This window comes from Hyaena hyaena, unplaced genomic scaffold, assembly GCF_003009895.1.
Source record: "Hyaena hyaena isolate Hyena2069 unplaced genomic scaffold, ASM300989v1 scaffold_262, whole genome shotgun sequence".
In the NCBI taxonomy this organism is placed as follows: Eukaryota; Metazoa; Chordata; class Mammalia; order Carnivora; family Hyaenidae; genus Hyaena; species Hyaena hyaena.
The window spans coordinates 1288737-1311176 of record NW_024080895.1 but is presented as its reverse complement, the minus strand read 5'-3'; the positions used below and the strand labels follow the sequence as shown (position 1 = coordinate 1311176).

The window sequence follows — 22440 nt, the reverse complement described above, 5'->3', positions numbered from 1 at the left end:
GGCTCCAGGCTCTGAGCTGGCAGTCAGCACAGAGCCCGACGCGGGGCTCGAACCCACGAACCGTGAGATCATGACCTGAGCGAAAGTCGGACGCTTAACCGACTAAGCCACCCAGGTGCCCCTAGCAGTTTGTTTTTTAAAACCTGTTTTTTCCAGTTTCCAGAGTTGCTTTAGCTCACAGTTTTCTCATTGGATATTTACATTTCAAAGACATTGTAAGATTAATATTTCCAAAGGACAAAGGATATATGGTTTTCTAAGGAGGAACTCAGAGGTATATTTGCCTGTTATCAAAAATCAAAGATGAATAGGCAAGCCACCGGCTGGACAAAGATCATTTCAGAGCTTATGTCTAACAAAGGACTTGCATGCAGAATATATGAAGTACATCTAGAACTTAATAATAAAAAGACAACTCAATTTTTCAAAGTGGAGGGGGCATAGGAAATAAAGATAAAACGTAGTATGGGATCCTAGAAGAACCTGGAACAGAAGAGGTATAATAGTAGAGAAATTGGTGTATTTGGGTAAAGTCTATAGTTTAGCAAACCAAAAAACAAAACAAAACAAAACACCTTACGGGTAATTACTACGAAGCTTTTTTTTTTTTTCCTTTTTCTAAGGGTAGGACAGTCTGATGAATTTTTTTGCCTGCGGCAGAAGCTGAAAATATGGGAAGGCCTAGACTTCATGGGATCTGCTTACAGAGTAAAGGACAATAAACCAAGTCTTCTTGTGCATTTTCTGTGCTTTTTCAAACTATTTCCTGGCTATCAGTATTTTCACCTTTCATACCTGCTTGAGTGTCCTTTGCAGTTCTTAGCATTTGTTCTGAATCTGATCTCTACCTCCTAATCTAGTGAAGGAAGTTTGTGAAGTTTTTTTCCCTCATACTAGCCATGTATCTTCTGTAACTCTTTCTTTCTTTCTTTCTTTTCTTTCTTTCTTTCTTTCTTTCTTTCTTTCTTTCTTTCTTTCTTTCTTTCTTTCTTTCTTTCTTTCTATCTGAGCTTCCTATAGCTACCAATCTTCTAATCTGATCTTCCTATAAGTACCAATAGGGTATTTGTTTAGGATGAGATGTCTCTTAAAAATCCTTTAGATGTCAAAGTCCAAATTTTCAAAGGTATACCTACTTCAACTATGACTCCAAACCAATAAGCTTTTTCATGGCTTAAAATCAATAAGCCCTTTATGGCTTAACCATGGACACAGGGGTGTCCTCAAAGAGAATGCAAATGATACAGCCCTCTCAAGATGCAGAGCTACTCCAAAGATCGCATAAGAAAGCAAAGACCTTCATTGTCACAGGTGGTAAAGAAAGTTCTGTCTCCCACAAAGTGAGACATTTTAATTCACAGATACACTAATCTATGTCACCTGAAAGGTGGTATCGGAAAAGGGAATTTTCCTGGCACAAACAAGTTAATGAAAGTAGAGGCAGCAACAGCATCCTAGCTGACTGGTTAGCTACTGGAAAGATGACACTGGGACGGGAATTTCCCAGCACAAACAAAGGAATGAAAATAGAGATGGCAATAGCGCCCTAGCCTGCTGGCCGTCTGCCTGATGCAAGCCCCAACCTCCCCGAGTGCCGGAGACCTGAGAGAATAATCTCACTAGTTACAGATCCTGGCTCTTTGTACATAAAATAAGACAAATGAAGATTCTGATAATTTTCATCCTTATGACAACACAAAAGTCAGACAAAGCAAAACACGAAAATTTCTGGGAGGCTAAGAACCAATAACCTACATAGGTACCCCCGATCTAAATTCACAACTCAAGATCTACTTTTATAAATATTACTCTCCTGCCATTATGAATTTAGAAAGGAAATGACAAAAAGAAATGTTCATATTCCTCTCTTTATTGAGCACTAGAGTCAAAGATCTGAGAGACTGACATAGTAAGAAATTCTTACCTTTTGCTGGTCTGTTGTTAGTTCCCTCCTATCTCAATTGCAGTCTCTGGGGAGAGTAGGGTGATCTAGCTTTCTACTGTGCCGTCCTCTTCACCAGAAACTGTACAAGAGGAGAAAAATTGTTTTTCCTACTACTCTTTTAGGGTTTCAGCTGGGGCTCTGTGACAAACGACAGGTTAGCAAGAGAAAAACAAATACGTTTCTTAACAGGCACATCTCATACATATTGGGGAGCAATGCAGGGATGACTAACACAAAGAGGGGCTAGAATTTAGGCTTACATAGATAGCATCTTAACCAAGGAACAATACATTTTTAGAAGAACGACAAGACCAAGGAAAACAGTTTTAGGCTTCCGAGGATAGCAAACTGTGGGAAGATAAGTATTTGATGGCCACTGGAAGATAATAGCTAGTCAGTAAAATTTGTTCTGTGGAGTCCTCTGGGGCTGTCTTGGGGCTGATAAGCATGTAGGGTCGTCAGTGATTAACTTCGGTACAAATTTAGGTTCTGTTTTCAGGCATATAGGTGGAGGGCAGTGAGCTTTCTTAGATCTGCTTCTCAATTGCCTTCAGTTCAGAATAATCCTTATGCCAAAGGGGAAGGCTTTTAGGTGGCATAGTCTGCTCCTTCTCTTTAGGTTTGATTATCAAGTTCCCTTGCTTTATTATGACTCCTTATGTCCTAACATTGAAATATGAGATAAGGCATTGTCAAAAAGTTAGAAACATTGTTCACATGAGGCTTATTTGTAATAGGAAAACATTGATTTATAAGCAAAAAATGTATAATAGCAACAAAAAATTTAAAGTGGGAATATGGCTGAGCAATATGGTATCCTGTTATATACCCATTGAAAATGATAGGTAATGTGTCATGTGCTTTGGGGGAAAGTGTATATAAAATAATTCTAAGTGAAAAAAGATGAAGACAACGTAGTGAATGCAAAATCAAAAATTGGACTCCATTTTCACTTGTGTAAAATGTTCATTCAAGGTTATTTTTCTTTATAGTTGCTCAAATTCATAATAAAATAGGAGATGGTTCCTGCTTTGGAAACAGTACTACTTCCTGAGCTAAATCTTTAAATAATGCCATTTCATCATTTTCCTGTAGGTTAATTCTTAGGATATCAGAGTATCTCTCTTCAAATATTAAAAAAAATTATTTTTAAAGTCCGTGAACCAATTAACAGTTCCTGTTTTTCACATCTCTCAAAGGGTGGAGCCCGCAAACCACTAGGAGAAGAAGGAAGTTAAAAGGTGTTAAATACTGAGGCCAGCTTGCCTTGGTCAGCCTAGGGACCAGTCAACATGAAGGCTCTCCTTATCCTGGGGCTTCTCCTCCTTTCTGTCACCATCCAGGGCAAGGTCTTCGAACGATGTGAGCTGGCCAGAACTCTGAAAAGACTTGGGATGGATGGCTTTAGAGGTGTCAGCCTGGCAAACTGTAAGTTAACTCTTCATACTTGCAAGTAATTAGCCAGGTGTGGAACAGATAGATGAGAAATAATAAGAAAGAGGCTTTGAATGAATGGATTTATTTTATTTCTTTGAGGGTCTGTGTGGTTACAATCGTGAAAAATATCAGCTTGTTTCTTTAGAATCATATGCCAGAAGAAGGAATGAGGGCAAAATTCTATGCCGTTCTAAGTACCCAGGACCCACTGTACTCTTCAAGGGCAGCTGATTTTGCCAGTTGCCTCAGGCTCAGTGGCAGATGAAGTCTGACCAAAAGGTACATTTGAGTGCCTGGAATATGTATCAAGTCCTTTGTACTTGACCCCAGGTATTTCCTGTTTGGAACTTGGTTCCAAAAAAAAATGAGCCTAGAGTAAGGAGTATTGTCCTCTTTTCAAATTTCCCTGCCATGACATGGGATTTTTAACAGCAAAGTTTTATAAAACTATTTTGGACTCTCAGTGCAGGGCCAGTAGGAACCTAGTTCCCCTCAATTACTGTTTATATAAGGATCCCTGAAATGCAGCTTGACATCCTGTTTTATTATTCTTAGTATAGTCGATTATCTATTTTTCATTTTCTTCCACATAATTCAAGATATGTCTGACTAAAAGTTACTTTATATTTTAGTCCGTATTTGTCAAAGTAATCACTATGTTTTCCAGGTTGAATTCAAACATTTCCTCTCAATATCTATTTAAACATCTTTTAAGGTTTTTGTTTTTGTTTTTGTTTTTTGAGAGAAAGAGAGAGAGCGCGCAAGCAGAAGAGGGGCGGAGGGGGGTGGGGGAGACAGAGGATCCGAAGCGGCTCTGCACAGAGAGCAGCAAGCCTGACCTGGGGCTCAAACTCATGAATCCCATGATCATGACCTGAGCAGAAGTTGGATGCTCAACTGACTGAACCACTAAGGCTCCCCAATAACTATTTTTGAATGAATGAGTGGATGGATGGATGGATGAAATGGTCTTTCCTATTTATATTTCTCTGTCTCTTTTTTTTTTATGTTTATTCACTTTTGAGAGAGAGACAGAGATATAGACAGAGTGTGAGCAAGGGAGGGGCAGAGAGAGAGGGAGACACAGAATCTGAAGCAGGCTTCAGGCTCCCCACTGGTAACACAGAGCCCAACATGGGGCCCGAACTCCTGAATAGTGAGATCATGACATGAGCTGAAGTTGGATGCTTTGACTGAGCCACCCAGGCACCCCTATATCTCTTGTTTACCAGATTCTAACTTGATAACCAAATTCACTTTTAGGTATCTTAAGAAAATTTATTTCTCCCAGAAAATTCTTAGTTTTTCTAATAAAAAGCATTTTTCATCAGTGTACATATCTGCTATTAATTTTAAAATTCACTTAACTTCACTTAACGCTATTGATTTTCCTATTCTAGGCTAAATCTTGCATGATGGATGAGAGCAGGGAAAGGGTAATAGCAATGGAAGAAACAGCTATTTTAATATTTTGAAAGTATGTTATCTTGTTCATTAGTATTACAAAATGATTTGCTAGCAAAAGATTCTCACTAAAGTGTTGAAGTATTTTTGGGGGTGCCTGGCTGGTTCAGTCAATGGAACATGCAACTCTTGATCTTGGGGTTGTAAATTCAAGCCCCATGTTGGATGTAGAGATTACTTTAAAAATAAAATCTTGCTCAGTTGGTTAAGTGGCCGACTTCGGCTCAAGTCATGATCTCATGGTTCATGGGTTTAAGCCCTGCATCAGGCCCTGTGCTGATATCTCAGAGCCTGGAGCCTGCTTCAGATTTTGTGTACGTCTCTCTCTCTCTGCTCCTTCCAACTTGTGTTCTGTCCTCTCTGTCTTTCAAAAATAAATAAACATTAAAAATTTTTAATAATAAAGCAAAATCTTAAATATAGATGTATATGTATATTTTTACAAATAAAATACACCTTTATATGTATAAAGTAAGTCATTAATAAAATAGAATAGAAAATTAGAACTGATTATGGTATGACAAATAAATCATGTGGTATTGATATTTATAACTAAAAATACGTTTTTTTCAGGGATGTGTCTGGCCAAATGGGAAAGTGATTATAACACAAGGGCTACGAACTACAATCCCAGTAGCAGAAGCACTGATTATGGAATATTCCAGATCAATAGCCGTTACTGGTGCAATGATGGCAAAACCCCACATGCAGTTAATGCCTGTCATATATCCTGCAGCGGTAAGACAAGATGATATCTGAGATACGGCACGGGACACATCAGTGCCACAAGAACAGAGATTCAATACAAATGAAAATATCTTGAAAGATTCATCAGGGACCTAGAAAAACTCCATCTCAATGTCTAGAAACTCTTTATTATTCTCCCTATAATCCCCTAAGAAATTAGAGAACTGATTATATCATAAAAAGTTGATGTTTTCTAATATATGCAAGTTTATGAAATGATCTATTAATTTATTATAAATGGATTTTTTAATGCTTGTCAAAAACAATGCCATTTCTCCCAATTTTGGGGGGGGGGTTTAGGGGTAATTTGGTTGTGTGGCCCTTTTTTAAAAATTGTTTTTATTTTGAAATGTCCTAAATACATAGAAATTTAGAGACATTAGCATAATAAACAACCATTTACATTTTTATGCATATGTTCTTTTCACTGAATTATTTTATTTTATTGTTAGTGCCTTTTATTTACTTTTTGACAAAGTTTAAATTTTATTTATTTATTTTTAATATTACACTTGTTTAGTGTAATAATGATTTCAGGAATAGAATTTAGTGATTCATCACTTACATATAACACTCAGTGCTCATCCCATGGGGCATCCCTAATACCCCTTACCCATTTAGCCCATCCCCCCACCCAACAACCCTCCTTGCTGAATGATTTTAAAGTGAATTAGAAACATGCTGACATTTCGTTTTTCATTCTTTCATTTGCATCTTCAGAAAATACAGTTCCTATGTAATTATTGTTATACCTAACAAGTTGATTTATGGATTTGTTTAATTAGGGTGAAACAAATATTCTTTTGAACTCATATAAAAAATAGAAATAACATGTGAAATCTTTAGCACATAAATACATTGGAGAAATATAGTAAAATTGATATTGTTAAATTTTAAATGTTAAAATTCCTAATAGACAAAATTTGTCTCAGAATATATTTTTTATCCAGATAATCTATTTTTGATTTATTTTTTAAAATATATAATAATATGTGCTTATTGAATAAAATGTCTTACTATCCAGAGATTTATGACCACTGGTAACTTGTAGTATATATTCTTCCACAAAATGTATCAATCATGTATGAATGTAAAACAATTTCATGCACAAATACACCTACACACAAATATGTAGACAATGTGTGTATTACGAAAAAATGAAGTTGTGCTATATGTACTGCCTTACAACTTGCTCTTTTTATCACACAAAATTATGTCAACAAATACAAATCTGTATTATTTTTCAAGGATGAAAAGAATTCCACATATTAATGTTCTATAACTTATTGGTCCAACTCTTTCAGGTAAGCACTTAGGTTCCTTTGCTTTTTCCCCTTTATTAAATGTCATGAACATCTTGTGCACACATCTGGTGCATTTTTATTATTTCTTTAGGATAGATTTCTGGTAGTAGAACCGCTGATTAAAAACTTGATAATCTCTGTTTGTTTTTTTTGTTTATTGTGTTTTTTACAGTCCCTACTTAAAAAGACAACCTTCTATTGCATTAGTTAATAATTCCAGAACTTCCAATGACTTTGGTAAATGAGAAACAGAATGCTTTATTTCATGCCAAATGGGATGGAATGAAGCAAATATTTCCCCCAACATTCACAGATAAATGGACTCTTGGAATATGATTTTAGTGTTCTTTTCTCAGCCTAAGAGAATATAGCTGGCTAAATCTAAGCTTACAATGAAATTTCTCTGAAAGTTGTTCTCATTCCTCACCACCTCTTTTTCAGTGTTGCTGCAAGATGACATCACTCAAGCTGTAAAATGTGCAAAGAGGGTTGTCAGTGATCCAAATGGCATTCGAGCATGGTACGTTTAAGCATTGGGGACAGCTACTTTGCCCTAGTGTTAAGAGAGAAGTGAGGGAGGGGCGCCTGGGTGGTTCAGCCAGTTAAATGACCGACTTCGGCTCAGGTCATGATCTTAAAGTCCGTGGGTTAGAGACTTGTATCGGGCTCTGTGCTGACAGCCTGGAGCCTGCTTTGGATTCTGTGTGTGTCTCTCTCTGCCCCTCCCTCACTCGCACTCTGTCTATCTCTCTCAAAAATCAATAAACATTAAAAAAAATTTTTTAAGAGAGAGAAACGAGAGAGGATTTTCAAAGACCAAAGTATGCTACTGAGAAGTGAACACTGCAGCTCTAGACATATGTTAAACAAGAAGTTACCTAGAAACAATCTACTTCCTCTGATTTAGAATCTTGCTCTGGAATCACTAAATTCTACTCCTGAAACCAGTATTACACTATATGTTAACTATCTAGAATTTAAATAAAAATTTAAAAATATAGAATCATACTCTTTCACTCTTCAGTTTATTTTAGAGGATTTCCAGAGTTTTTACGATTCTCAACACTCTACCATTTCCTTGTCATATCTTGAAATTACTTTTGGAGTTAAGCAAATGTGGAAAGAACTTTGTGGCTGCTATTGTAGAATGCATAAATCCACATTTATGTTCAGCATTCTGTGTTCCAGTAAGGGCTTCGGGGGAGGTGAAATACTTGGTATATATCTCTCCATTTAATAAATAACAATACCTGAGTCTATCTGTAGCCTATTGTCCATTTAGTGGTAAAGCGTTCTGTTCTTCCAGAGGGTTTGAAGTATGTATATTACAATGAAGATGTGTTTTAACCTATCACCATTTATTTCACCATTCTCTGCAGGGTGGCATGGAAAGCACACTGTCAAAACAGAGATGTCTCTCAGTATGTTCGCAACTGTGGAGTGTAACTGTACAGTTTTCCTTCTTCAGCTCATCATATGTCTTTTTCATATTAAGGGAGTAGTGATTGAGTGAAAGGTCACACTAGCATTCTTTCAAACAATAACAGTTTTACAGATGCAGGAGCAAAATACTGTCTTTCTTCTAAAAGGCTTCATGTTTATAAATGTGTTTATTATTTGTTGCAACTGTAACATTTTTCAGTTTGCAATAGAAATAATGCTGGTGGAAGCTTATCTAAAATCTTGCCTATCGAATACATCTCCAGTACATTCAATTCTTAATCCAAGGAAATAACCCAGACTTCATCTTTAGCACTCCCCAGTAGTTTATAAAAATGTAACAGATTATCTTAAAACAAATTGATCTTAGGCAAAATCCTAGCTGTATAGGCATCTGATGCCTTCATCTGTTCAGTCATCTCCAAAAACAGTAAAAACAAAAACAAAACATACACGCACACACACACACAGAAGGATAACAAAAAACCCAAACCCAAACCAAAGCAAAACACTCTGTTGGACATTATAAAGTAAAAATGCTAAATGGATAAAAATGAAAATAGCTTGAATTAAGGATTTTGCTTTTCTAAAGTGTGACCTTGGTTTAAATGTTTTCTCAGAAATGTTGGTTTCATACTGCTTTAAAAATAAATTGTCAGTTTATGTATCAATCTATTTTAGCCCTTTGGAGAATTCTGTGCATTTTTCTGATTGTGAAGGAATATAAAGGACTAGATGAGCTGTTGCTGTTCTTTAATTTTATTAACTTAGATTCATGCAGAGTGAATAAATCCTGAAATAATTGTTGATTAATCACAAATGTGTAATTATGCACTTTGTAAAAAAAAAAATACAAACATTATCATTAAAGGCTTTGCAACTCATAACTTGTCTGTCTTTGTTTAGACCCATCTAGTGTCTCTGAAGAAAAAAAAATATGTATTAAAAAAATATTTGGCACACTTGATATGTCTCATGTCTTCACCAACTAGCTGGGTATTGCTGGAGAAAAACCCACAAGCATTCTCACAGATCTCACTTTCATAACCACAAATGTGACACGGGCCCTCAGTCTGCTGGCCATCTTACTTCTCTGCACTCCTGTGGTCATATTCCCACTCTCCAAAGGGACTATCACTATTTTACTTCTTTTCCTCTCTCTTCAAAGACCCAGCATACACGTCCAACCACCCACCTTCCACTCTCTCTCAGTAGATCACCTGGCTTCACATTACACTGAGAAAATAGAACAACCTCATATGAAACTCTCTCCTAGCCACCATGACAGTGGTCACACCTTCCCCTGGGTCCAGCTTCTCTTCCTCTGCTCCCGCCAATGACAGTGTCTGCACATGGAATCTCGGATCGAATCCCGCTCACTACTCCAAGTTAATGGAGTGTTTCCTGCATCCTGAGTTTCTCCCTCCTTGCTGGATCACCCCTGCCATTGTACAAAATGTCCTGGTAACCTCCTGTCTTACAAAGACCTCTGTTACCCCACCTCTAAAGACATCATTCTGACTTCTGGAATGAGAGCACCAACTCCATGTCCTCACCTCCCATTCTCTTTTCTAACCATTTCTTTTTAAGTTTATTTATTTATTTTGAGAGAGAGAGAGAAAAAGAGACGGAGCCAAGGAGGCTCCAGGCTGTCAGCACCAATCCCAACACAGGTCTCAATCCCACAATCTGTGAGATCGTGACCAGAGCTCGGATCAAGAGTCGGAAGCTCAGGGTAACTGGGTGGCTGATTAAGCTTCCTGCTCTTGATTTTGGCTCAGGTCATGGCCTTGAGGTTAGTGAAATCCAGCCCCACATCAGGTTCTATGCTGACAGCATAGAGCCTACTTGGGATTCTCTCTCTCTCTCTCTCTCTCTCTCTCTCTCCCCCCCTTCCTCACTTGTGCACACTCTCTCATTCAAAATAAATAAACTAAGGGTGTCTGGGTGGCTCAGTCAGTTAAGCGTCTGACTTCAGCTCAGGTCATGATCTCATGGTTCATGGGTTCGAGCCCTGTGGCAGCCTCTGTGCTGACAGCTCAGAGCCTGGAGCCTGCTTCTAATTCTGTGTCTCCCTTCTCTCTGACCCTACCCTGCTCACGCTGCTTCTCTCTCTCTCTCTCTCTCTCTCTCTCTCTCTCTCTCAGAAATAAATTTTTAAAAACATTACAAAATTTAGAAAATACAAAATAAAAACAAAATAATCAATTAAAAAAAAAAGAGTCAGAAGCTCCCAACTGAGACACCCAGGTGCCCGTCTTTTCAAACCTTCTAAACCTGGCTGCTGCTATCCTTGGTTAGCTGAAACCTCTCCTTCATGGCTCCTTCCGTGACTCCTTGGGGCCAATTGTAGTGATCATCCATTCTCTGTTCACCTTACTTAATCTATCAGCAGCACTTGACAAAGCGAACCATTGCATATTTCTAGAAAACTCTCCCTCTGCTTCTCCTTGTTCACATCGTGCCTCACAGATTGCTCCTTCTGAGTCTTTGCCTGGCCTTTTCTCTACTATTTAGTTTCTAACTATGGGAGGGCCCCAGGATTCATGCCTATAGTCATTTGATAGACTACATTCCTTATCTATCTATCTATCTATCTATCTATCTACCAATTTATTTATTTATTTGTCTTTTCTTGCTGAAATATAACTTCTAAAATAAAAGATTTTAGGGGCACTGGCTGATTCAGTTGGTAGAGCATGCTATTCTAGATCTCGGGGTTGTGAATTCAAGCCACACATTGGACGTAGAGATTACTTAAGAATGAAATCTTTTTTTTTTTTTACAAATAGTTTATTGTCAAATCAGTTTTCACATAACACCCAGTGCTCATCCCCATAAGTGTCCTCCTCTATGCCCATCCCCCCTCCCCCCCACATCCATCAGTCCTCAGTTTTTGTCAGCATTCAAGAGTCTCTCATGGTTTGCCTCTCTCCCTTTCCCCCACCATTTCCCCCCTTCTTCTCCCCCTTGTTCCTCCGTCAAGTTCCTCCTAATCCTCCTATACGTGCAAACATATGATATTTGTCCTTCTCTGCCTGACTTATTTCGCTCAGCATAACACCCTCAAGGTCCATCCATGTTGCTACACATGGCCAGATTTCATTGTTTCTCATTGCCATGTAGTATTCCATGGTATAGATAAACCACATCTTCTTGATCCATTCATCTGTTGATGGACACTTAGGCTCTTTCCATGTTTTAGCTATTGTGGAGAGTGCTGCTATGAACATTGGGGTACATGTGCTCCTATGCCTCAGCATTTCTGTATCCCTTGGGTAAATTCCTAGCAGTGCTATTGCTGGGTCATAAGGGAGTTCTATTGTTAGTTTCCTGAGGAACCTCCACACTGTTTTCCAGAGGGGCTGTACCAGTTTACATTCCCACCAACAGTGTAGGAGGGTGCCCGTTTCTCCACATCCTCGCCAGCATCTAGAGTTCTCTGATTTGCTCATTTTAGCCACTCTGACTGGCGTGAGGTGGTATCTCAGTGTGGTTTTGATTTGTATTTCCCTGATGAGGAGGGATGCTGAGCATCGTTTCATGTGTCTGTTGGCCATCTGGATGTCCTCTTTGGAGAAGTGTCTGTTCATGTCTTCTGCCCATTTCTTCACTGGGTTGTTTGTTTTTCGGGCGTGTAGTTTGGTGAGTTCCTTATAGATTCTGGATATTAACCCTTTATCTGATATGTCATTTGCAACTATCTTTTCCCATTCCGTTGGTTGCCTATTAATTTTCTGGGTTGTTTCCTTGGCTGTGCAGAAGCTTTTAATCTTGATGAGGTCCCAACAGTTTATTTTTGCTCTTGATTCCCTTGCTTTTGGGGATGTGTCAAGTAAGAAGTTGCTGCGGTGGAGGTCAAGGAGGTTGTTTCCTGCTTTCTCCTCTAGGGTGTTGATAGTTTCCTGTCTCACGTTCAGGTCCTTTATCCATTTTGAGTTGATTTTTGTGCATGGTGTGAGAAAATGATCTAGTTTCATTCTTCTGCATGTTGCTGTCCAGTTCTCCCAACACCATCTGTTAAAAAGGCTGTCTTTTTTCCATTGGATATTCTTTCCTGCTTTGTCAAAGATCAGTTGGCTGTATACTTTTGGGTCCACTTCTGAGTTCTCAATTCTGTTCCATTGGTCTATGTGTCTGTTTTTGTGCCAATACCATACTGTCTTGAGGATGACAGCTTTGTAGTAGAGGCTGAAGTCTGGGATGGTGATACCTCCCGTTTTGGTTTTATTTTTCAGTATTACTTTGGCTATTCGGGGTCTTTTGTGGTTCCATACAAATTTTTGGATAGTTTGTTCTAGTTTTGAGAAGTATGCTGGTGCAATTTTGATTGGAATTGCATTGAATGTGTAGAGTGCTTTAGGTAGTAATGACATCTTAACTATATTTATTCTTCCTATCCATGAGCATGGAATGTTTTTCCATTTCTTTGTGTCTTCTTCAATTTCCTTCATAAGTTTTCTATAGTTTTCATCATACAGATCTCTTGTATCCTTGGTTAGGTTTATTCCGAGGTATTTTATGGTTTTTTGTGCAATTGTGAATGGGATCAGTTTCTTGATTTCTCTTTCTGTTGCTTCATTATTGGTGTATAAAAATGCAACCGATTTCTGTACGTTGATTTTGTACCCTGCAACTTGGCTGAATTCTTGGATCAGTTCTAGTAGGCTTCTGGTGGAGTCTGTCGGGTTTTCTATGTAGAGTATCATGTCATCTGCGAAGAGTGAAAGTTTGACTTCCTCTTTGCCAATTCTGATGCCTTTGATTTCCTTTTGTTGTCTGATGGCTGATGCTAGGACTTCCAGCACTATGTTAAACAACAGTGGTGAGAGTGGACATCCCTGTCGTGTTCCTGATCTCAGGGGGAAAGCTCTCAGTTTTTCCCCGTTGAGGATGATGTTAGCTGAAGGCTTCTCATAGATGGCTTTGATGATGTTTAAGTAGGTTCCTTCTATCCCAACTTTCTCGAGAGTCTTTATTAAGAAGGGATGCTGTATTTTGTCAAATGCTTTTTCTGCATCTATTGACAGGATCATATGGTTTTTATCTTTTCTTTTATTGATATGATGGATCACATTGATTGATTTGCGAATGTTGAACCAGCCCTGTAACCCAGGAATGAATCCCACTTGATCTTGGTGGATGATTCTTTTGATATGCTGCTGGATTCGATTTGCAAGGATCTTGTTGAGAATTTTTGCATCCGTATTCATCAAGGATATTGGCCTATAGTTCTCTTTTTTTGTTGGATCTCTGTCTGGCTTGGGAATCAGAGTGATGCTGGCTTCATAAAATGAGTCCGGGAGTTTTCCTTCGACTTCTATTTTTTGGAATAGCTTGAGAAGAATTGGGATTAATTCTGTTTTAAATGTCTGGTAGAATTCCCCAGGGAAACCATCAGGTCCAGGGCTCTTATTTGTTGGGAGATTTTTGATCACTGATTCGATTTCTTCACTCGTTATGGGTCTGTTCAGGTTTTCTATTTCTTCCCGTGTGAATTTTGGTAGTGAGTGTGTGTTTAGGAATTTGTCCATTTCTTCTAAGTTGTCCAATTTGTTGGCATATAATTTTTCATAGTATTCCCTGATAATTGCTTGTATTTCTGAGGGGTTGGTTGTAATAAGTCCATTTTCATTCATAATTTTGTCTATTTGGGTGCTCTCTCTTTTCTTTTTGATAAGCCTGGCTAGAGGTTTGTCAATTTTGTTTACTTTTTCAAAAAACCAACTCTTGGTTTCATTGATCTGTTCAATTGTTTCTTTGGTCTCTATGTTGTTTATTTCTGCTCTAATTTTTACTATTTCTCTTCTTCTACTGGGTTTAGGGCGTTCTTGTTGCTCTGCCTCTAGCTCCTTTAGGTGAGCTGTTAGATTTTGGACTTGTGCTTTTTCTAATCTCTTGAAATAGGCCTGGAGAGCAATGTACTTTCCTCTTAGGACTGCCTTGGCCGCATCCCATAGATTTTGAATTGTTGTGTTTTCATTTTCATTTGTTTCCATATATTTTTTAATTTCCTCTCTAATTGCCTGATTGGCCCATTCATTCTTTAGAAGGGTGTTCTTTAACCTCCATGTTTTTGGCGGTTTTCCAGACTTCTTCCTGTAATTGATTTCAAGTTTCAAAGCATTGTGATCTGACAGTGTGCATGGTATGATCTCTATTCTTTTATATTTATTGAGGGCTGCTTTATGTCCCAGTATGTGATCTATCTTGGAGAATGTGCCATGCGCACTTGAGAAGAAAGTAAATTCCCTGGCCTCAGGATGTAAAGTTCTAAATATATCCGTCAGATCCATCTGGTCCAATGTGTCTTTCAAGTCCATTATTTCTTTAGTGATTTTCTGTCTGGTTGACCTATCCATTGCTGTAAGCGGAGTATTAAAGTCCCCTGCTATTAGCACATTCTTATCTATAAGCTTGTTTCTGTTTGTGATTAATTGTTTTAGATATTTAGGTGCTCCCATATTCGGTGCGTAGACATTTATGATTGTTAGTTCTTCCTGATGGATGGACCCTGTAATTATTATGTAGTGCCCTTCTTCATCTCTTGTGATTGTCTTTAATTTAAAGTCCAGTTTGTCTGATATAAGTATCGCTACTCCGGCTTTCTTTTGATTTCCTGTAGCATGATATATATTTCTCCATCCCCTTACTTTTAATCTGAAGGTATCTTCCCGTCTAAAATGAGTTTCTTGTAGACAGCATATTGATGGATTTTGTTTTTTAATCCATTCTGCTACCCTATGTCTTTTGATTGGAGCATTCAGCCCATTTACATTCAGTGTTATTATTGAAATATGTGGGTTTAGAGTCTTTGTATCTTTTGTAGGGTTCATGTTTGTGGTGGTGTCTCTGGTATCTTTGTTCCTTGCAACCTTTCCTTCAGAGCATCCCCCTCAGGATTTCTTGTAGGGCTGGCTTCGTGGTGACAAATTCTTTCAATTTCTGTTTATTTGGAAAGGTTTTTATCTCTCCTTCTATTTTGAATGACAGGCTTGCTGGATAGAGGATTCTTGGCTGCATATTTTTACTGTTCATCACATTGAAGATCTCCTGCCATTCCTTTCTGGCCTGCCAAGTTTCAGTAGATAGGTCTGTCACCACTCTGATAGGTTTCCCTTTGTATGTTAGGGCCCTTTTCTCCCTAGCTGCTTTCAAAATTCTCTCTTTGTCCTTATATTTTGCCATTTTGACTATGATATGTCGTGCAGAAGATTGATTCAAGTTACGTCTGAGGGGAGTCCTCTGAGCCTCTTGTATTTCCACATTTACTTCCTTCCCCAGGTCGGGGAAGTTCTCTGCTATAATTTGTTCCAGGACTCCTTCAGCACCTTTCCCTCTCCTTTCGTCTTCTGGAATTCCTATGATACGGATATTGTTGCGTTTGACCGTATTGCTGAGCTCTCGAATTCTTCTTTCCTGTTCCTGAATCAGTTTGTCTCTTTTTTTGTCAGCTTCTTGTTTTTCTACAATGGTGTTTTCTAAATCACTTATTCTCCTCTCTGCCTCTTCAATCCATGCATTGGAGGCCTTAAGAACAAAATCTTAAACTCTTCCAGAGTTTGAGCCCTGCGTTGGGCTCTGTGCTAACAGCTCAGAGCCTAGAGCCTGCTTCAGATTCTCTGTCTCCCTCTCTCTCTGCCCCTCCCCTGCTCATGCTCTGTCTCTCCCTTTCTCAAAAATAAATTAACATTTTTTAAAAAGTGGGAAAAAGTCTGTTTTCTTTTTAAGATTTTGTTCTTTTTTTTTAATGTTTTATTTATTTCTAGGAGAGAGAGAGAGAGAGACAGCGTGAGCAGGGGAGGGTCAAAGAGAGAGGGAGTCGCAGACTGAAACATGCTCCAGGCTCTGAGCTGGCAGGCAGCACAGAGCCCGATGCGGGCCTCGAACCCACGAACTGCGAGATCATGACCTAAGCGAAAGTCGGACGCTTAACCGACTAAGCCACCCAGGCGCCCCTTTTTCCCACTTTCTAAACATATGGAACTATGTCAGTTTCCCCCCAGTGTACATGTACAGTACATAGGCCTTTTACTTTTCTAAATAGTTTGAGAGCAAATTGGTGCCCATGTGGCCCTGAATCACTCAGGATGTGTTTCCTACATAACCTCAAATCATCACCCAAACCAGGAAGTTAACCTTGCTACATTATTACCACCTAATCATCGTATCCCATTCAATTTCCTTAATTGTCCCCATAAGTTCTTCACAGTAAAAAGATCTAATTCAGAATTATATATTGTATTTGGTGGTCATTTTTTTTAATTAGTTTTATTCAATCTGGATCATCTCTTTAGTTTTTTTTTCCCTTGACTTCCACGACTAACAATTTTGAAGACCAGAGTCAATTATGTTGTAAAATGTTCTAAGGTTGTCATAAGGTTCTCTTGATTAGATTAGGTTGTGCGTCTTTGGCAGGAATACCACAGAAGTGATGCTGGCCCATTCTTATTGTACTCTCTCAGGTGGCATGCGGTTTTGAAATGTTCCATTACTGATGATGTTCATTTTGGTCATTTGATGAAAGTGATGTCTACAAGTTGCCTCCGCTGTGAAGTATTTGGGAACAGTAAGGTACTTTGATATTGTTCCTTATCAAAATTTCACCTTATACATTTTTTTAATCAGTATGGATCATGGCTTCCCATTTATTCAAATTATAATGAATTATAATCCATTACTATTTTGATTTATTTTGCCGTTCATGCTGTCCGTGATTTGGCTAGTAGAGCTCCTGCCAGCTAGTTTCTGCATTCTTCTGACATGGGCTCATCATCCTTTGAGGACTTTCTTGTTTTCTGGCATAGGATGTTCTAAGACCACCTTGTTCTTTCCCTGCTCCAGCCCTGAAATCAGCCATTTCTCCAAAGAGCATCGATTCTTCATAGTGGACAATGGTATTTAAGAAACAAGATCTAGGCACTAGAATGTCACTGTTGCCAGGCCCCATCAATGGACAGAGATGGAGAATGTATGTATTTACACAATATTTATCACTCTATCTATTTATATTGAATTCACATCAGTATCTCCAACTCTAGTCCCACACCACAGGGTGTATTCTAGTTTTCTCTTTTTTCATGTTGTTAACTCCCTTCTCTGATAGTGAAAAACCTGGCATCCATTATCCTTAATAACTTAAAATGTATCCTTAGTACATGTATGTATTTGATCAATTTGTTAGTACGTAACCAATCTCCCAACACTGCCACACCGTGTAATAGATGCTCTCCATTCAGGCTCTGATATGCTTCATTGGCTCCCCATTCCTCCACCCTCTTAACTGTGTTATATCTCTAACACACCATGCTGGGTCACTGTTCGAATAGGAAGGAAGGCAGAGTTTTTTACTCTTGTTCACACCATATACCAAACACCTAAGAGAGAGCTGGGAACACAATACATGCCCAATAAACAGTTGATTGAATGAATCCCTTTCTGATTATTTATGTATTCCTCCATGTTGACCATTCTAGGATTTTTCTTACTCCTCAGTCCACATGATTCCAGTACAACAGCTTCTGGGATTCCAAGGGTCAGGTCTCAGGGTGCCTGGCTGGCTCAGTTGGAAGAGTGTGCGACTCTTAATTTCAGGGTCAGGAGTTTGAGCCCCATGTGAGGTGTAGATATTGCTTAATTAAATAAAATTTTAAAAAACTAATTCATCACAGGTCAGGTCTCAAGACTATGTGAATGTAGTGTGTAGACTAGCCATGGGAGGGCAGTAGAGGACTTCAACACAGGCATAGCCTTGGGCTTCAAGATTTTGGAACCATTCTAGTATGAATAAACCCAGAAAAAAGATGGGTTTATTCATATCAGATTACCCAGAGGTGTATAAAGAATGGATCATGGTAGGGGAGAGAGACTTGAAGAGGGTCTGCTCAAATGCAGAGATGGGCTATATCCAAGAAGCACCAGGATAGCCCATACATCACAGGCTGACTGAAGAAACAGAGATTAGCAAAAGTTGGCTAAAGAGTGAAAGCAATGTTTGTTGGAGATTTTGCTTAATGTTTTTGATAAATATCGTTTTTAAACCTTTACCTGTTATTTTCATACAATTAAGTTCCCCAACTAAATTTCTCTCTTATTCAGCAATGGAATAAAAATCAATATCAATATTTGATCATTTTTGAGAGAAATTCAATTTTCATGTTGCTTAGTTTTACCCCAGGATATTATTTGAAATGCAGAGTGATATTCCAAATGATAATTTAGCTCTTTATGTGGCACTAATTATAACTAAGCCCTGAGCACATTTCTGGTATTTCTATTTAGTGGATTCATTTTTAAAATATTTACTTGGAAGATGCTAAAGGGAATTAATACAAATTATAATCAGGAGTGACCAATGTCATTCATAGATACAATGTTTTTCAATTAAATGCATGTCTACTATGCAATTGTATTTTAAAATTGTTTTTTAATTTTAACAAGGTTATAAATTCTCAATGTTTAAAGAGTCAGATAAGTTTCACAAGGTTTATTATGAAAGATGTACCTCCTCATTTCTCCCCCTTTATATGACCACTTTCTACTCTATCACTTTAATAGTAATTTTTCATTATTTGCCTCCATGCTTTAAAGTATTACGTTTGTACTGCTTTTTCTTGATTTTTCCATATTAGGATATTGATTTTCCACTATCAAAGTTAAAGATTAGACTCTATTTCTTCCTCCCCATTCTCCATCACACATGGGCACCTAATGCCCATCTTTCAATGTAATTATGTATTTTTTTGTTAGACCAATATTTGGTATTTCCATAGCCATAAATACAATTATTTTCTTCTCTTATGCAATATTTTATTTTCTCTAGAACTAAATACTGTATGATTCTTAAATGTGGTTGGTTTTCTGTGTATCTCATTAGTTTACCTCCCAAACTCTGGATCCAATATTTAAACCTTAAAAGCATTTTAATAATCTCTCAAGGCTTTAGACACAGCTAGAATTTTGTCAATTTCAGCTTTTTAAATTAATTAAGTAATTTAAGTAATCTCTCCATCCAACGACGGGCTCAAACTCATAAATTCGAGATCAAGAGTCTCATTCTCTTCCAACTGAGCCAGCCAGACACCCCAATTTCTTCTTTTTAAAGCAGTAATTCCCAAAGATTTACCACCAAATCTAATTGGGACTTGTTTCTGCCTGTGTCTAATACATAGCTGTCACCCTGGGTTTGCTCATTCAGCATCGTCTTGGGATTCTCTTCTTTTATCTCCTTATTTGATATTTATTGGGTTTCCTGTATTTCATAATTTCTTCTTTCTTGGCTTATTTTGGTGGATCACAGCTCCAGAATCTTCCTGAGAAAGGGTGCATGAAAGGTACTTTTTTTGAGACTTAGCATGTCTGAAATTGTCTTTGTTCTATTTCACACTTGGTTGATAGTTGGCTGGGTGTGGAATATTAAGTTGGAATTAATTTTCTTCAGAATTTTGAAGGTGGTCTATTGACATGGGACCACTTGGGGAACCAAATCCAGGGAAGTCCATTGCTCCCTGTTGCTACTGAGCAGTCTTAAACCATCCTGAATTTATAACCTGGAAGTGTGTGGGATCTTTTCTTTATCCTCAGGGTAGTGAAGGTTTGCAATGATGTGCCTTGATGTGAATCTGTTTTCATCTTTGTTCTGGGTGCTCAGTAGGATATTCAGCTTAGAAACTCATAACCTTGGGGCGCCTGGGTGGCTCAGTTGGTTGAGCGTCCGACTTCTGCTCAGGTCACGTTCTCACGGTTCGTGAGTTTGAGCTCCACGTCGAGCTCTGTGCTGACAGCTCAGAGCCTGGAGCCTGTCTTCGAATTCTGTGTCTCCCTCTTTCTCTGACCCTTCCCTGCTCAAGCTCTCTCTCTCTCTCTCTCTCTTTCCCTCTCTCTCTCAAAAAGAAATAAAACATTAAAAATATTTAAAAAAAGAAACTCATAACCTTAAGTACCAGAAACCTTTCTTGAGTCACTTATTGATTGTTTCCTTCCTTCCATTTTCTTCATTCTCTTTGGAATTCCTAGACTGATCGTCTAATGTAGTAATGTAGTTACAGTATGAGTTGGGTCCCTCTAAAATTCATATGTTGAAGCCCTAACCTCCAATGTTATTGTATATGAAGGTGAGGCCTTTAAAGAGGTAATTAAGGTAATTAAATGAAGTCATAAGGGTAGGGTCCCAATCCAAGAGGACTTGTGTCTTTATAAGAAAAGGAGGAGACGCCAGGAATGTGTATGCACAGATAAAAGGCCACATGAGGGGGGCGCCTGGGTGGCTTAGTCGGTTAAGCGTCCGACTTTCGCTTAGGTCATGATCTCGCGGTTCGTGGGTTCGGGCCCCGCTTCGGGCTCTGTGCTGACTGCCAGCTCGGAGCCTGGAGCCTGTTTCAGTCTGTGACTCCCTCTCTCTCTCACCCTCCCCTGCTCACGCTCTCTCTCTCTCTCTCCTAGAAATAAATAAAACATTAAAAAAAAATTAAAAAAAAAAAGGCCACATGAGGACATAGTGAAAAGGTCACCATCTGCGAGCCAAGGAGAAAGGCCTCAGGAGAAACAAAATGTGACAACACCTTGATCTTGGATTTCTACCCTCCACAGCTGTGAGAAAATAATCTCTATTGTTTAAGCCACCCACCCTGTGGTATTTTGTTGTGGTGGCCCTAGCAAACTAGTACACTTTTTTTTTTTTTTTGGAAAGAGAGTGGAGGGAGAGGGACAGAGAGAGAAAGGGAGAGAGAGAATCCCAAGCAGGGTCCAAGATGTCGTTGAGGAGCCTAACGTGGAGTTTGATCCCATGCCCCTGAGATCATGACTCGGAACCAAAATTAAGAGTAGAACACAACCGACCGAGCCACCCAGGTGCCCCTGTTCTTATGTTTTCTGTCCTCTCCCATTTCTTTGTCTTTTGCTCTACTTTCTGGGAGATTTCTTTGATATTATCATCTGACCTTTTAATTGAGTTTTTTAAATGTTTATCTTGAGAGAGAGCGAGCAAGAACATAAGCAGGGTAGGGACAGAGAGAGGGGGAGAGAGAATCCTCTGTGATGTCAGCTTGGAGTCAAACCCAGGTCTTGATCCCACAAACCATGAGATCATGACTTGAGACAAAACCAAGTCAGTCACTCACCCAAATGAGCCACTTAAGTCCCCCTAATTGAATTCTTTTCATTTCTACTATCATATTTTAAATTTCCTACAGGTCTCTTTTTCTCTATAAATGTTCCTTTTTTCTTTGTTTTGTGTGATGTTTACTATTTTTTTATTTTATCTGAATATCATCATAATAATTTTGTTTTGCTTTTACTTTTACTTCCCTATGTGTCCTCTAATCTGTGATTTTTGTTTATTTTGAATTGTATCTTTCATATTAGAGGCACTTCTCAGTTTTTTGGTAATCCTTGGTTATCTCCTCAAATTTAGGAGTAGAAAAATAGAAGTTTAATTTGGAGTTCCAAGGGTTTATGTGGATTTGACCATGTGTACTTTGCTAAAGGATGATCAAGCTGGGTTGAGTGAGTTTCATCAGGGATCCTTAGATCTCTTCTCTTAGGCTGGTCAGATTCCCCAGGGAAGCCTCTCCCTTTTGGCTGCTAGAAAACAAAGCGATGGTTGCCAGCATTTTAAGAGTTAAGTGAGGGACAGAGGTCTTAGCACCTGGCAGCTATAGTTTCATTAATCTACCTATTTTCTGTATGCTATTCCTCCCTCAACTCTACCTGTTGCTCTTCGATATAAGAACCATGTTTTTCCTCTGTTTATTCCTTGGCAGTAGCAGGTAATTGTTTAATTGTATTGATATTTCTTAAACGACTCTCAGCTAGTATTTATTAGCTCCTTTCCTCCATCTTCACCCACCTTACTTCCAGAGATTCCCCACAATTACAGATTCTGGAAACATGGTGGGGGTTTCTGTAGTGCAAATCAGGTAGCTTATTAGCTCTGACTGCTCAGCTCTCAGGTCTACTCAATACCACTTGCCATTTTTCTTCCAAATTTCAAGATTTTGTTTCACCTTCTCTCCCATTCTTCTTACCTTATAGGTTTATGCCTTTTTGAAAATTTCTTTACTTGCTTTAAAGGAGTTTGGGGGGGAACCTCAAACCTCCAACTCC

The 22440-nt window shown here is 38.5% G+C and overlaps 1 protein-coding gene across 1 annotated transcript; it reads left to right on the top strand.

Annotated features, from left to right (window-relative positions):
* Nucleotides 1-3208: 3208 nt before the first annotated feature.
* Nucleotides 3209-9224, top strand: LYZ (lysozyme). Its single transcript, XM_039245653.1, has 4 exons — nt 3209-3373; nt 5420-5584; nt 7339-7417; nt 8277-9224. The coding sequence occupies exons 1-4, from the start codon at nt 3238-3240 to the stop codon at nt 8341-8343; spliced, it is 447 nt and encodes a 148-aa protein (XP_039101584.1). The 5' UTR covers nt 3209-3237; the 3' UTR covers nt 8344-9224.
* Nucleotides 9225-22440: the final 13216 nt, after the last annotated feature.